This window comes from Sus scrofa, chromosome 11 (assembly GCF_000003025.6).
Source record: "Sus scrofa isolate TJ Tabasco breed Duroc chromosome 11, Sscrofa11.1, whole genome shotgun sequence".
Classification (NCBI taxonomy): domain Eukaryota; kingdom Metazoa; phylum Chordata; class Mammalia; order Artiodactyla; family Suidae; genus Sus; species Sus scrofa.
The window spans coordinates 13,420,263-13,437,719 of NC_010453.5; the positions used below are offsets into that span (position 1 = coordinate 13,420,263).

General features: G+C 38.2%; 1 protein-coding gene across 4 annotated transcripts in view; it reads right to left on the reverse strand.

Annotated features, from left to right (window-relative positions):
* The window catches only part of TRPC4 (transient receptor potential cation channel subfamily C member 4), a 218,714-nt gene that overhangs the window by 119,975 nt on the left and 81,282 nt on the right, over positions 1-17,457 (reverse strand). For all 4 annotated transcript variants that reach the window (XM_021065112.1, XM_021065111.1, XM_021065110.1 and 1 more), the window contains 1 exon segment: positions 5,000-5,518. In XM_021065112.1, coding sequence (XP_020920771.1) covers positions 5,000-5,518 — 519 coding nt within the window.

Below are 17,457 nucleotides of genomic sequence, written 5' to 3' on the forward strand. Positions count from 1 at the left end.
ACCAGAGACACAAAACGGCATCTGACTATGGATCTCCAGACAGAGCCTCCTGTGTAGATTTCAGGTAGCTATAGGACATGAGTGGTATTTTTCATTTGTTTTTAACGTGAAATTTGTACAGTAGCAAGTTTGAATTAATGCTGTCATGTATTGCTTCTTTTCAAATGAAATTTGAATTAGAAAAATGCTGGCATAAGAACCATTATCAATAGAGAGTTTATAAAATAACAAAACAACGCCTATGAAATACAGATAAACTCAGCCCTACTCAGTTCTAAGAAAACACATTTCCTTTGCTTCTGTCCATTCAAGATTTCAGGACTCCCCCACTGCCCAGCACTTTTCTGAGGCCTCCCCCTTTCTCTCTCCTCCTCTCCAAGCCAGGGAACCCCCTAGTTGCATAGGAGAGACTCCCCTGTCTCTGAATTTTACCCCTTAGATATTCCTCCTGACAGTAGGTTTGTTTCTTGATTCCACATCAAGGAGTTTTGAATACATCAAACAACATAAAAGAGAGCTTCAAAGAGCTGCGATTCTGGAATGTTTGGAATCAAGACAATTCATCCCGCTGTTGAAGGCATCTGATTGACATGCATCTCTTCACATGTCTCTCACTGCTCTGAGATGGGATCAACGAATAGGAGTACAGGGCTGTCCAAGTGTTGAGTTTTCGCCTTCCTCTTCATCAGCTCCCTTAATTTCTAAGACAGAACCAGATTAGAATCAAAGCCTCAAGTTAAAGTTGCAAAGCTGTTAACATGCCTTCATGAAAGGGAAAAGTAAACTGAAAAGAACATATGCTGTTGACTATGGAGAGATTATTTTTTTCACTTCAATTTGAAGAGCTATATAGAGATTGAATTGCAGTCTTTTCACACAAAATAATGTATTTCATTGCTGTCCATTATTATTCAACATCTAGGCTCCCCTGCTTTTGGACTAGTTATTTCACAATTTTGTCAACCATGTGTAACTGAAACAAGGTAAGGTCTTTGCTATAAAAATGCTTAAGAAATGCCTCAAGCTCTTCATCCACATTCAGTGAGCTTCCAAATATTAGGCAAGAGGGAAGGCAGCATGAAAGTAATTTTAACTCCCATAAATTCTGCAACTGCAAAAACTATGCCAGGGGCCAAGGGACAAGTTCCTTGTCTAAGACGTATCTTCAATCATGCCTCATCTTTACCTAAAGCACAGGAAGAGAATCAGTTCTCAGGGCATGGGTGCTTTTGTTGTTTTTTTCCTGCTTCCTTTGACACTATTCATTCTGATGAGTAACTGCAGGATGGGTGCTGGCTTCTGTCCTTGATCAAGGGAACTTTCTCTGTTCTCTGTTGATCAGGTTTATGACAGGCTTAGCAGGATGGATATCTAGGTGGAGGCATGGTGGCCTGATGGTTACAGTAACATTTCTGTATTTAAGGTGCAAATTTATATCTAAGCTCCAACACTTTTTTTTTTGGGTCTTTTTAGAGCCGCATTAGCGGCATATGGAGGTTCCCAGGCTAGGTGTCTAATTGGAACTACAGCCACTGGCCTATACCACAGCCACAGCAACATAGGATCCGAGCTGCATCTGCAACCTACACCACAGCTCAGGGCAATGCTAGATCCTTAACCTACTGAGTGCGGCCAGGGATTGAACCTGTGTCCTTACGGATGCTAGTCAGATTATTTTCTGCTGAGCCACAATGGGAACTCCTCAAGCCCCAACATTTACCAGTATAAGGATGCAGATTAATTTTTTCCCATGTGATTCCTCACGGGGAAAAAGAAAGTCCATATTTCATAGGATTGTTTGGAGGTTTAAGTACATTAAACCGTGTCAACAACTTACCCCAGTTCCTCACACATATCGATTCAAATTGCTGACAACTAGACCAGTATATGATCAACACAACTATAACATCATTAGCCCACTGTTAACAGAAACAATAAAATCTTTCTTTCTGTGCCTGAAACAATATTTATGATATGCAGTTAACGCAGGCCTTTCTTTTTGGAGGATATTAGAAAGGTACCAGAACAAATCTGTAATCAAGTCTTGGCAACAGGAATTGGTTTAATATCTGAAATCACAGGAAGGTTGCTATTAGTTGATGAACCTAAACACTGCAAATTGATCAGGAAAAGAAACATGAAGGGAACCTTTCAGATATACAAGATTCTGCAGCTTAATTCAAGTGCATTCATAGTGAGCATGCTGAGATCAATTCATATTGAGCATCTTTTCTCTATCAAGTACTGAGGTCTGACTAGTGAACAAGACAGATGCACTCCTGGCATTCGCAGCCTAGAGAAGCAATGTGAAATGGAGCAATACGATGCGATCTAGAATGTGTATGGTGAGGGCATTTATCCCAGGGACTGTATGGAAGGGAGGCTGCATCACAGAGTCTCCCTAGGAGAATGGAGACCCAAGATGAGCTTTAAAAAGTGAGTAGGACTCAGTCCTGTGAAAATGAATAGGAAGGCATTCCAAAAACATAAGAGACGGACCAAAGACAAACCTCCACCATGTTGAGACTGAAACAAGGAACACCTGGGGTTACAAAGATATGAGGCAAGACATTTATGCTAAAGCAATTTCATTTAAGACACAGATTTTACTAGAAAATCAAACATTTTGAAATCAGGAATTTAGGAATATTTTTCATAAACCACAACCTACAATCTCCAAGACTTTATATGAAAGTAAAATCAATGTTACTTTGCTTTGGAAGAATTATCAACCCAAGGGAAATATGCTCTTTGATACTGAATGAAAGGTACTCCAGAATAACTCCGTCAGAATTTTGTTTTGATTTTTCTTTCCTCCATTGTGCTCTCAGAAGATTAAAAGAGAAAATGCAAATGTAGTGGGGTTTTTTGGCTGCACCTGAGGCATACAGAGGTTCCCAGGCTAAGGGTCGTCTACTCTGAGCTACGGCTGCTGGCCTACACCACAGCCACAGCAATGCCAGATCTATAACTCACTGAGCGAGACCAGGGATCAAACCCAAAACCTCACGGTTCCTAGTCAGATCTGTTTGCGCAGCGCAATGACAGGAACTCCTAATGTATCTTCTAAAAGATATTACTAGTTCTCACTTTTTTTCATTACATTTTATATGTGTTTTGCTACATTGTTTGGTTCTATCACCCTCCACTTCCACAACTTCGTATGAGCAAAAAGTATAGGCATCTTGAAAGAAGTGTTAGAAATTATCAAACACATTCTATAGCTTTGCTTCTGACATATCTAAGGACTCAATTTGTGGCTTCTGATTCAATATGCTTTGAAGTTGGAGTTCACTTTGTATATTCCTAAAATATACAAAAGAACCTAAGCAAAGAAAGAAATGCTCAGTAGGAATGAACATTTTTAGTGGTTCAGGGACAAAACAGACAACAATGTATATTTAATGTCTGATGAGTTCTACTGCATGCAATTACTTTTAATTTTCATAATTAGCATTTCAAATCTTAAATCAAATGAGATTTGTCATAAAATTATTCTATCTGCCTATTACAATTATTTTGGTCCCTTTAAAAAAAAGCCAGACCCTGAATTTTAAACACAAGAACTTAAAAAAAATGAGTTGATAGTGTTGACATGGCTGAAACTAGTATATATGATTTTAGAATGAGAGGGAATGCCCAAAAGTTGCTGTTTCCTTCATTGTTAAGCAAAAGGATCATTTCAATTAGTTTCAGACTTCCATGACAATTGGTCAAAAAACTACAAGAAAAAACGTCAAGGATGGGACCTTAAGTACCTGGTAAGCAAATTCAAAGTATCCAACCTTAAGTACTTAGTAAGTAGCAATAGTTAAAGCAGCCAGTGCTAATGTGGGATAATTAGGGCCAAGTTAAGAAAAAAAAGAATACAATTTTTATTTAGAAATTTCTTTTTCTCTTTTTCATCTTATATTACATATATAGTTTCTTCCAACTTGTTCTAGAATAATCACTATCATTCACCAGTGAACAGAAAACCGTATTTCTGGATGTAGACGTAAACAGATTTTTGAGAACTTACTCAAAATCAAAGACTGATGGAAACAAAAAAACAATTATGCTATATGATAAATGTAATAGTTCTGAATTGCCTTTAATATTCAAATCCATGTAAATCTAATGAAAAAATGTATTACTCTTCTCCAATTAACTTCTTTAACTTCTCATTCCTGACAAATCAAGAAACTAAGCCAGCCAGGAGAGAAGTTTTAGTACTTTCATCTGCTGTTGGACTAAAGGCTTTCCTTTACTAATAACTTCTAATAATGTATTTTATTCGTCTCAGACCTTCTAATTTACTAAGAGCCTTCACATGCGTCCATCCACTCATTTTACACTTCCTAAAAATCTGAGGAAAATATTTTATGTGTACAAAGCAATACGTATATAATCACATATTATAAAGTACTTCAAGCAGATGAGAAAATACAAGTTCAATGAGATCTTGTGTGACCCTCCAAAGTAACAAGATTTGTAAATGGCAGAACCAGAACTCTTAGTGCCGAGATTCTAAAATTCATGTGTTTTACCATTACAGCCCAGAAAAGGTGTACATTTTAACATAGATGCCAAACCCCATCAATTGTTAAACCACTCACTGCCACTCTTCCGTGTGTTTCCTAATCGGCAATCTGGCAAACAATGAATATTATTCACTTAAAGTTAAATAGAAAATGCTTTCATTGGGGTTAATAGATGCAAACTATAGCCTCTGGAATGGTTAAGCAATGGGATCCTGCTTATAAGCACTGGGAACCACGTCTGGTCACTTGTGGTGGAGCATGATGTGAGAAAAATGAATGTATGCATGTATGTGTGACTGTGCCGCAGAAAATGGACAGAACACTGTATGTAGACCAGCTGTAATGGAAAAAATAAAAATCATTGCAAGAAAAAAAGAAAATGCTTTCAAACTCAAACCTAATTTTGGAGTATCAATTTCTCTGGCTGCGATTTGAATTCCGTGGCATTTTGATGGATAAAGTCTGGCAACACTCACCTCTTTTTGACGGTACTTAATGGCCAATTTGAGTCTCGCGAGATCATTTCCACTTTGCTCTTCGATGAGACTGTTGTCATCCCGGTAATTGAGAATGATTTCCAGCTCTCGGGAACTTCTCGTCTGATCCAGCAGGTCCTTCGCGAACTGTTTGCACTGTCGTGACAGCTCCTCATACTCCGACTTGAATTCATTTTCCACCTTACTCAGTTCTTGGAGCTCCCAACTTAGCTGAAAGGCCGTGAGAAAAGGGTCTTCGCTGGACAAGGCGATGAGCGAGGGGCTGGCCAGGGCCTTGTAGATGTTGAGTCTGGAGCGGGAGTGGCGGAGGCTGTCCACGTCTGAGCTGGACACACATTCGACGCAGTTACAGCGCACCTCGTGGGGTCTGGGCACCGAGACACCCTTCTGAACTAAAAGTTTTATTATCTCGTAATTATTTGTATGGGCTGCCAAAATGATGGGTGTAATGTCTGGAGTGAATTCAGAGAACTGCTTGTCAAGGAGTATGGGAGGCACCTAGAAAAGAAGAAAGCAGAGGTGTTGAATAGCCATTCATGGGCTTGTTCAAGCCTGTGAATTTCAAACAGCGTGCTATGCCAATGTAGAACAAGATTCATAAAGCTTATGCCAGTTGCATTATTATTATTATTATTAGCAGGAGAGAGAGGGCTTTTCCCCCCTCAAAAGACAAAGAGAAAATTAGATGAAAAAATAACTCTCCAATAAAATGGCACATTTATTCTTTGTTTCATCTGAACTGTGACATTTCATGAAATCTTAAAATAAGTGGCTATGGAAACTCTTTATTTGATAAAAGACTTTCTTGCTCCCAACTTATTTTCTGCCTGACAATCTTTGCTTTTCTTTCCTACAGATGTGGCTTCCTAAATAAGAAGATGCTGAAAAATAGTTAATGATGTGTTTTAAACCCAAGCTTTTCCTCTGCAGTAGAAGGGTTTTAATTCCTCAGGGTTTTTTGGTTTTGTTTTGTTTTGCTTGTTTGTGTTTATCTTCTGCATTCCCCCAAATCCAGCCTCTGATTCAAGGTGACAGCAGAACAAAAGACAGCTAAGGCTCTCTGCCTTCTGTTTTCATCTATCTCTTTATAGTATATTTTTCAGGTAACAAGAGGTGCTCCAGTGCTAACATTACTGCTTTATTAGAAATAAATGCTTCCCATGAAGCAGGTCATCAAGGCACTTATGAACCATTTCTTTTGAGCTATGCTCTAGGAATGGTAATGACCAAAATAATTTAATTGGCACTATTTTATGGACATGGTCTCTTAGTGAATAAGTGGGAGTCCTACTGTTTGAACCCAGGCCCATCGGTCTGATACCCAAGCCTGTATGTACTGCATCATACCCCCACTGCTTACAGTTTTTGGCTTAATATTTCATCCTGCTGGCACATAGGCATAGGGGCATCCATGAAAATAAATGCTACATAAGGGCAAGTTAAACAGGCATGGCAGAAAAAGTGATGAAAATAGGCTGCTGGTCAAATATGACTGAAACTACAAAGGGATCAGAAGAAAAAACCATACAGAGAAAAACAAAACTCATATGCAACTTCAATTACACTACTTTTAATTACACATGCAATCTTCATATGAGAATAAGTAAACTCATGTTGCTTTTAATTCATCCATTTCATAAGACACACTATGTGCATATATTTATTTAAACATGTTAAGTATTTTATTTAATTTTTCAGAAGATAAATTAAGTACTTCCCCCACCTTTCCCTTTAAGTTGTGTAATAATTTTCCATAATAAACAACTTAAAGGAAGCTTTGGTCAAGAATGGAATGAGGAGTTGCCACTGGGGCTCAGTGGGTTCAGGACGTAATGTTGTTGCTGAGGATGTGGGTTTGATCCCTGGCCTTCCTTAGTGGGTTTGATCCCTGGCCTTCCTTAGTGGGTTAAGGATCCAGAGTTGCACCAAGCTGCTGTTTAGGCCACACATGCTGCCCAGATCTGGCATTGTCACGGCCGTGGTGACACTACTGCTTTAAAAAAACACATAACTTTCACCTATTCACACAAAATATACAAACTATATATGTGTTTCTATACATATGTATGCATATAATAGTGAAGAGTCTGGCGGCTCTAACCAGTCAGCCCAGCAGGCACACATGATTATTATTCAGGTCCCGGAAGGCAGGCATTGCACTGAAAAATAATATAAAACAAAAACACTTAGGAGTTCCCGTGGTGGCGCAGTGGTTAACGAATCCGACTAGGAACCATGAGGTTGCGGGTTCGGTCCCTGCCCTTGCTCAGTGGGTTAATGATCCAGCGTTGCCATGAGCTGTGGTGTAGGTTGTAGACGCGGCTCAGATCCCGCGTTGCTGTGGCTGTGGTGTAGGCCAGTGGCTACAGCTCCAATTCGACCCCTAGCCTGGGAACCTCCATATGCCGCGGGAGCAGCCCAAAGAAATAGCAAAAAAAAAAAAAAAAAAAAAAAAAAAAAAAAAAAAAAAAAGCACTTCAACAACTGTCTGTAACTGAGTCCTAATTACATGCCTGCATCAATTATTACATGGTGTTTGTAATATTTTTTATATTCTATCATCACTTCTAAGTTTATTCACTTGCATTCTTCTGTATGTACAATTTTGCTCTCTTCTCCTTTTAATTATTAAGTATTACTCATGCACCCATGGAGTCTTCTTTAATTTTATTCAATATACTTTGATTCATTGCAATAATTACTCATTCTGAACATATAATTGAAGTATAGCATATATACATACACAGAGTAAAATGCACCGATGTCAGAGTAGTAATTAATAAGTTTTTAAAATGTAAATATACCTGTGTGACATGACACAGAAAGAATTCTAGAAAAGTGACTGCCCCCCAGGAACTCCCCCTCTTGTCACCTCCCAGTCATTAAATTTTGTAATCACAAATCTAACTGATATCACAGCAGATAACTTTCACGTACTTTTTAACTTTATGTAAACAAGTCATTAAGTATGAACTTTTTATGTTTAGCTTCCTCTATTCCACATTAGCTTCTTGAAATACAGTTATATTGTTAGTAGCATTTGTTTTTATTCCTTCTATTCTGCATAACACTTTGATATATGAATATAGCATAATTTTTTTTTGTCTTTTTGCTATTTCTTGGGCCGCTCCCACAGCATATGGAGGTTCCCAGGTTAGGGGTCGAATCAGAGCTGTAGCCCCTGACCTATGCCAGAGCCACAGCAATGCGGGATCTGAGCAGCGTCTGCAACCTACACCACAGCTCACGGCAACGCTGGATCATTAACCCACTAAGCAATGGCAGGGACCGAACCCGCAACCTCATGGTTCCTAGTTGGAGTCATTAACCACTGCACCACGACGGAAACTCCAGCATAAATTATTTATCACTCGATTTTTTTTTTTTTTTTTGCTTTGCTTTTTTAGGGTCACACCTGCGGCATATGGAGTTTTCCAGGCTAGGGGTTGCATTGGAGGTACAGCTGCTGGCCTTCACCACAGTCACAGCAAAGCCAGATCCAAGTCACATCTGTGACCTACACCACAGCTCATGGCAATGCCGGATCCTTAACCCACTGAGTGAGGCCAGGGGTCAAACCCACGTCCTCATGGACACTAGTCAGATTTGTTAACCACTGAGCCGTGACGGGAACTCCTATTACTCTATTTTTGATGACATCTGTGTGGCTTGCAGTCTATGGCTATTAGGCATATTTCTCCTAGGCATATTTTTGTCCATGTCTGTTGGTCTTATATTTAGGAATGGAATTTCTGGATCAAATAGTCTTCTTAAGCAGTAATACCAATTTTCATGCCCTCCCACAAATTATACTTGGTATTTCAAGCCATTTTTCTATACATCTATCTATCTGCCTATTTATTTATGTCATTTATCATATCAAGCAATCATTTTGAATTGTTTTATTTATTATTTATCATCAGGGATGGCTGTTGAATTTGAGGCCTTTTATGCTTCTATGGAGATAATCATGTAATTACTCTCCTGAGGCCTTAAAGTATGGTACATACATACACACACACACAAATAATACTATGCAAGTGCTTTTAGCATAAGAATGTAGTAAATTCCCTAAAGAGAATATGAATAAAGTAAAAAGCAAATTAATTTAGAAAAGAGATTATTTTTACTAGGTAGAATTAGAAAAGGATTTTAAGAGGAATTTATGCTTAAGGTTAGCTGGAACTAGCAGTTCAGAAAAGTTACAGGAAAATGGCAGCAACAGGAAGAAAATAAGAAAGATGGATTCATAGAAAAATTTTCTTTCGAGCATGGGATAAATCATATAAAGATGAATAATTACAAATGCCTCAAAGTGGGTAAGGGCAAGATTAGAGAAGGTTTTGAATAGCATTATTTTGTTGACATTGGCGGAGTCATAGAAGAATTTACCAGGAGGGTAATGGAATAATTGCTAGGTATTAACATTACTGTAGCATATTTTGATTACTGAATTGAAAAGTAGAAGGGTTGGAGGCAGACAAAGAAGTCTAGTAACTACCGCCATCTGAACAACAGTTTTAGCAACGGAGAAGGAAACGTGCTTATGACCTGGCAGGCAGGTGGGAGGGAGGGAGAGAGGAGAGAGAGAGGAGGAGGAGGAGAAGAAGAGAGAGAAAGAGAGGGCAAGGCCTGCGATAGAACAATTCAAAGCAAAGATGCCAGAGGACAGGAGAGGTCTAGTCCAGATGCCCTGAAATATCTTCCAGTTCAGAGCTGTTTCTTTAAGGTCTACGTCTTTGGGAGGAAAGCTGCACATAAAATGGAACTAAGCAATTCAAAATTCCATTACAGAATGGCAATGTTCTAATGGTACATTTGCAAAATCTAGCCGTGCACGAGGACTTTGAGAGAAGTCTTAAATCCAATAAGGACCAATGCCCCGGCCCTCTCTTCTGTCCTGCAGCTAGCTGGCTATGAATAAAAGTTGACTTCTTACTGATTTCAAGGAGAGAAAAGAGTGCCATCTCAAGCTACCTCTTGCCTTAGAAGATGGCAAGTCTGAAGCCACTAAGAGGAGGCAGCAAGGAGCTGTGACGACAGACTCCTGTCGGCTCAGGTCTTGCAGCTGAGCTATTTACTGGTTGATTACCACCCTGACTGACTACCTACTAGATACTCAGAAATTTAAAGCAGTCTAAAGTATAAGGCCTTTGATATCAGAAACCTTTAGAAAATCCAGGAAATGGGCTTGCTTCCTTTTTTTCAGGCTTCATTCTCCAGTCTATTTTCTGCCTCCATCCTCTGCTTTATTCGATATCTTCGACCTGCAACGTTTCCTATTTCCTTCTGTACTTTCAATGTTACAAGGAAGAGCCTACTTTTCTAACATTGAAATAAATAAATAGGTCACTATAGGTGCTTGGTAGCTGTTACCTAAAGAACGGTTTTGAAGGACATATGTTTTTCAGATGTTTCGAATTTGCTATCTGGAGTATTTACAGACAGATATGACCATCATGAGAATAACCCTGTAGGTAAAAAAATCACACTCTGCTTTTAGCTGAAATAAATTCTACAGGCATAAAAGCATGACACTCAGTTAAACATATAGGCATGAAAATCTATGCTCACATTTCATGTAAACAAACAATACCCTCCACCATTCAACATATTTCAACTGACTGAATTATATGGTTCACCCAGTAATTTACAACTAAGGAGAAGAGGCAACTGAAAGAGGATCCAGATATCAAATTCATGTGCTTGTTTTTTTATATTGCAGAGCTGGAAGTTTGCTCTGGCTTTTCTTCTAAGCTTTATGAGTGAATATTTGTTCAATATCTTTCCCTCGACCTCACCATAACATTAGTTACATTATTAACTGAGTCATTTTCATGTCACATAGCATTAAGAATGACATCCACGAGGAATCCATTAACTCATAAACTGATTGCTTTTTTCAAATCAATCCAAATACTTTACCTTGAAGTGACTCAGCACCAGTCTGAGGCATATACTTTAAAATCTAGAGTATGACACTTTACCCAAATATAGAAATGTCTCCTTGTCACTAACATATATATTTTTGAACTATTAATGCTGAAATATACATTTCTGAGAAAGAAATTCATCCTGAAGTGACGTTCACCCAATTTAAGAGTATCCAGTCCCTTAAATTCCACATTTATTAAAGTGGCTTGTGTAAACTGAGTAAAAGAAATTTGCTTATGTAATCTTGTTCGTATATCCTAAATCATTAAGACTAAAGATTAAAGAGATCCATATTCTAATTTGGCTGTACTCTCTTAATTATTTATATTATCTTGCGAAAGTTCCTTAATATTTCTGTCATACGAAAGAGATTATCTCCTACAACATGAAGTTTCTGTGACTAACAAGACATTTTAATACTCAAGTTGATAGCACCATTGAAAATGTATGGGAATGTTTTTCAAATGCTTCAATAAAAATTTGTTGAGACCTTTAGTTTCATCTTGCTTTAAGTTTCAATGTTTTTTATCCAGTGTATCAAAACCTTCCTTTTTTTTTGAAACTTGGGATTATAAATATCAAGTTTATCACTATCACCTAGATCAACTTTCTAATTCTAACCAACATAAAGGAGTTTTGAACTGAGAGTTGTATTTTAAAAACTAATTTAACACTATTTAGAACTTGAAATTTTCATAAGCATGCACATATACATACATATATACTCAAACATGAATGAGCACAAAAATCAAGTGGTTGCTATAGCAATGAATGAAGCTTAATATACTACATACACAAAAATACATATTTTTATCTCTATATTAGCAATATGTTATAAACTGAACTGATTAAATATAAAATAAAAAGTGATTTTGATAGTGGCAAAATATACTGTACTTCTAAAAATATTAAAGAAAAAAGTGTTTAAGAAAAAAATAATAAAACATCAGAGGGCATAAAATAAGATCCAAAATATGAGGGAAATGTTATGTTCTGGAGAGGAAACCTAATATCTTAACTATGTCAACTGTCTCAAAATATATATGTGCATTTCATTTAGAGTCTTTTTTGTGTTGTTTTATATATAATTTGATAAAAGTATGTTTTAGTTAATTTTGAAGAATATATATCCAAAAATTATAAAAATTATGGAATGAAGAATACGATCCAGGAAAACAGCAATAAATACATATTAGTTGAATTGAATTTTGACCAGGATGACTTCTTATCATAGATGGGAACTTGGTATGTGAAAAAATAAAATTTCTCTTCAATTGGAATAAGTGGTTCATTTGTTGCAAATTTTTTCTGCCCCTCCCCAAAGTAAAATTAGTCTCTATCTCATCTCAGAATAATAAATTTGAGGTGGTGCATATATTTAAATGCAAAGAGAAAAAAGCAACGCAATTTTAGAAAAGAACTTCTAAAATAGTTAAAAAGCCAAGAACTGGTGAGAACTCTTAAAGCAAGGCTGGGAACACAGAATGGAAAACTACATATTTTATTTTTTAATTCTCAAGTAGAATAACCAAAGATTTTCTCAGAAGAAAATGAAAACAAAACAAATGAGCAAACAGAACACAACAGAAACAGAGTCACAGATACAGAGAGTATGAACAGGTTGTTGCGAGGTCAGGGGAGGGGGTGGGAATGAGTGAAGTTAGTGAGGGAAATTAAGAGGCACAAACTTCAAGTTACAAAATACATGAGTCACGGGGACAAAACGTACATCCTGAAATGATTACCACAATAAGTTTAGTGAGCATTTGTCATCTCATATAGATGTAAAATTTTAAAAACGACAGTGTTCTTCCTTGTGATGAGAACTCTCAGGATTCACTTTCAGAGTCTGATCTTTTTTCTATAGGTTTGTTGTTCTTTTTTGTTTGTCTTTATCACGTATAATTGACCTACAATGCTATGTTAGTTGTTGGTACACAGCACAGCGATTCAATATTTGTAACATTACAAAATGATCACCATGATAAGTCTAGTTATCATCTGTCACCATACAAAGATATTACATTATCAAGATGTATGTAAGTCAAATTATTCTGCTGTGTGGCTTAAACATACACAGTGCTGTACATGCATGTTAATTTTATTCCAATAGTAAAGGAAGGAAAAAAGCAGTCAGAAACATCGAATGATCTTTCTCATTAAGAGCCAGGAAAGATAATACAAAACAACAAACTACAATGTTTTGCCAGCTTTAAGGAGCTGAGGCAACAGGTTCCTTGGTTCATCAATAGCAAGAGGAATGCAAGTTAGAGCAGCCTTGCTGGAAAGTATTTGGCCCTTAGGTAAATTCTGAGAGCCATAGTCTTAGTTTGGGGAACTCTTTCTACAGAAAATCAGCCACCTTGAGACTATTTCCTTTTATTTCTTTCATCACTGTCTGTCATGATAGAAATCTGAGTTTCACCTGAATGTTTTTTTAAAAGAGCAAGTTTGAAAAAATTGTGGTGTATCCCTACGTGAAATAGGATGATGCGACTGAACATGTGAACTTGAAAGAATGCTGTATGTATCAATATGGAGAGTTGCCCCTGAAGTTTCATTTCGTCTGGTGGAGAGTTGCAGCACAGTTACTTATATAAAGGTTCCTTATTTTAGGATCTTTAAACAATAGTTTAAACCTTAGTCAACTTTGTATCAGAGATTTTCCTTGATATTACGTAACTATAACTTAGCTACTTTATTTGATGAACGAAGATCTCCCTAATCGGGTCCAACCCTGTGTATTAAAATCTACTTTCTACTCCACCACGACAGGCATCCCAAGCCGGTGATTTCAGCATCAAACTTTCCATTCATAGTTTTCTTTTTGGCCACTGATGTTCCCTCCCACTAAGCAAGTTCTACCAAACATCCAAGACCCAACTCAAACCTTATCATTTCTATGATGCTCTTTAGTACAAGGGAAATGTCATTAACCTGACATTTTTTTCTTTAAGTGGAGGCAGAAGAAAGGGAAGGTATTATTATTATTAGCTTTTTACCAGAAGAGATAAATATCCATTTTTTAAAAAAAGGAATTTGTTAAAAAATAAAAAGAGGAGTTTGTGAGAAAATTGAGTGCAATTTATACAATTTATGATTCTCTTATCTCCTTTCAGTGCTCTTATGCAAACTACTTAAAGCTTTCCCCAAGCTTTGGTCAGGGATCCAACCAGTATAAATATAAATAAAGTAATATTAGTAACTATTTTTACTTTTTTAAAGTTAATATTCACTTTAAATTGCACTGATTATATATTTTTACTGAAAGCCTATCTCAAGTCTACTTTGAATTAAAAATACCAGCAAATAGGAGTTCCTGTTGTGACTCAGCAAGTTAAGGATCTGACCCATATCCATGAAGATGCAGGTCCAATCCCTGGCCTTGCTCAGTGGGTTAAGGAGCCAGCAATGCTGTGAGCTGTGGTGTAGGCTGCAGATATGGCTCAGATCTAGCCTCGCTGTGGCTGTGGTGTAGGCCAGCAGCTACAGCTCTGATTTGACCCCTAGGCTAGTAACTTCCACATGCTGCAAGGGCAGCCATAAAAGGAAAAAGAAGAAAAACAAAAACAAAAAAACCCCCAAACCCCAGCAAATAGATATAGTCTGTATGGATTTGAATAGGGATGGGAGGCACATAGCAACTATCATTCTATAATAACTTGGAAAATAGGTTTATTTCAGAACTAAGATACACGCTTGAACCAAATGAAGAGGGATCTGGCAAAAATCACTTTGACTCAGTGACACTGTTGATACAAACACGCTGGGAGGCTGACGGAAGTGACACAAGCAATAACTACCATGTATGAAGCACTTAGCGTGTGGCATGCCCCACGCTAGGAGCTCTTCATGCCTCCCCTTAGTTAATTCTCCAAATCATTCTGGGAAGCAGCTGTTACTGTCATCCTCTTTTGACAAATAGAATAGGCCTGAGAGAAGTTCAACAGCTTGCCCGTGGTCACACAGAAATCCACGCTGCTTGACTCCAGAGTCTAAATGCCTCGTCAATAGACTACCTGTCTTGAAAGTAAAGCAGCTGTGGGATTCTGCAAATAGCTCAGGCATCCGGGGTAAACAAGCAATCCTGCCTCAACCTTTTCCAACCGGGTAGAAATGACAAAGCCAGTTAATGTCTCGGCATTTCCACTTCCCCGTGTTGAAAGGTGGACATTTATTCACGACGTTTCTCCTTGTGGAGTAAGAGCTGGAGAAGGACCTATCAAAGGCTTGTCCGAGCGAATACTCACAGGCTTGTGGGGAAGATGAAATTGGAAAGCGCATTGTAATCTATAAACCACGAAAGGACAAGAAGGGAGTCGTGTTATGCGACAAGCCCACGACTGTTAGGACAAAGAGCAGAAAACTGTCACATTCCGTTTGGCCAGACTGATTTGCTTCTCCTCACACAACCACAGTCCCGGTTATCAAGCCTGCTTCATGCGCAAGGTCGAACGAGAGTTTCCGGGTGGGCCAGTTTTGTTATGGGGAGATGCCAACGCTTGGGAGGCGTCCTTTTCATCACTGCAAATTTAAACTGTGTACCTCCTAAAAGGGCACAGGCTCTTTGTTGTGTGCTACCATAGATATACCACAAAGTCTGTGAAAGATTATTCGCATCTTGGATAATGAACTGGAGAAATCTATTCCAGCTCCTACGGAGACATCAAGCAAATGGCAACTGTAAATCACCACCAGCTTTGGCCAGGTTGAGTCACTAAAATTATGAGACCGTTACTGTCACTACCTCCTACACCAGCGAGTTCACAGACGTTGATTTTTAAAGCCTTCTCTCTTTTATCTGTTGCATTGAAGGAGAATGTATTAAATGATATCTAAGTGAAATAGTTTATTTGTTGACCATGTAGCTCTCAGGCCAAGTGTATACTTAATTTTTAGAAGATTTACACATAAATTCTGATCAGAGATTTCCAAGATTCTAATTTTAGTTTCCCTTGACAGTGTTTATCACTGCTTTCTTTTTGAAAGTCACCAGTCCTTTGAATTCCATGACTGGGTGGTGGATTGACTCAAAGACTGGCTGTTTCACCAGTGGTTTGTAGCTATGGAAATGTTATTTAACTCTCCAAACTTCAATTTTCTCATCTGTAAAATGGAGACAATTATAGTTTTTACCTTATAGGGTTCTTCTAAGGATTGAAAGGAATGAAATAAAGGTGTTTTGTACACCACGTTTGATGAAAACTAAATCCAGTGTGATTACTGTAATTACCAACATTGCTGTCATCATCATTTTCTCTGGTGCCTCTTTCTCAGTCTCACTCACTGGGGTCCCTCCTCTATTTATCCCTCGAACACTTTCCTCAGGGAATCAAACTTAAGCCCAGGGCTCTGCTCATTCTGCATATTTGTACTCCCTGCATGTTAGCGATTCTCCTGCTAATTCTAGTTTATATGTGCCAATTTTTTATTCTTCCAACCATTCAATGAACTTCAGGGCACCCATTTTATGACATTTGCTCTTCAGAGTTTGGAGAATATATGAGGGGACAGAACAGATAAAATCCTGGCCCTTATTCAAATTGCATTCAAGGAAGGGAAGAAGGGAAAGAGACACATCAAGAATGAACAAGTGGGTGAATAAATCGGTGAGGGAAGGAATGTCAAATGGTAAAGGCCTTGGAGAAGATCCAGCAGATAAGAGGAAATGGCGTGTCAGAGGCAAGGAGAGACTGCTGCCCTATAGAGGGTGACAGGGAAGTCTGATTGATGGGATGACATTTGAATAAAAGGCAGAAGAAATTGAGAGAGTAGGCTTGGCTTATTCCTTAGGGCACAGCATTCCTAGAAGAGGGCACAGCAAGTGCAAAGACCCTGAGGCATGACTCTGATTAGAGTATTTGGCCAATTTGATGGATGTTTAGTTTTGCATAGAAGAGCAGCAGGAGACAAGGTTAAAAGAAAGTAGCGGGGAAGAGCAGAAGATGCATTTTAATCCATTTTAAGCGCCTTGGCTTTTACTTCTAATGAGATGAAAAGTCATTGGAGCATTTCAAGCAGAGGCGTGACACTCTCTGACCACCTTTAACTATGGACTATGCTGGCTTTTGGGTTGAGAACAGACTGAAGGGAACCCAAGTGGAAGCAGGAAAACCTAATAATCATCAAATAAAACTGGCAATAATCAGGGCAAGAGGGACAGATGGAGGAAAGAAACTGAGATGGAAAAGTCTGAGCAGTGGCCCAAGACTGTGTATATTATGAAGGCAAAGCCAACAGAGTTTGCTCATGGACTGAATATTGACTTTTAGGTATAATATCACAAAGAGAGATCCAAGGGGACAAAGCATCCTAGCTTAGACAGATGGAGCTGCAACTTACTGAGAACACTCTGGAGGAATAGGTCTGGGGACACAATGAAGATTAGGACTTGTTTTAGCTGTTGAGTCTGAGATATTAGAAATCTGGAGATAAATATTTGAGAGTCACTAGCATACAAATGGGACTTGAAGCCATAAACCTACACAAGCACGTGAGAAGTG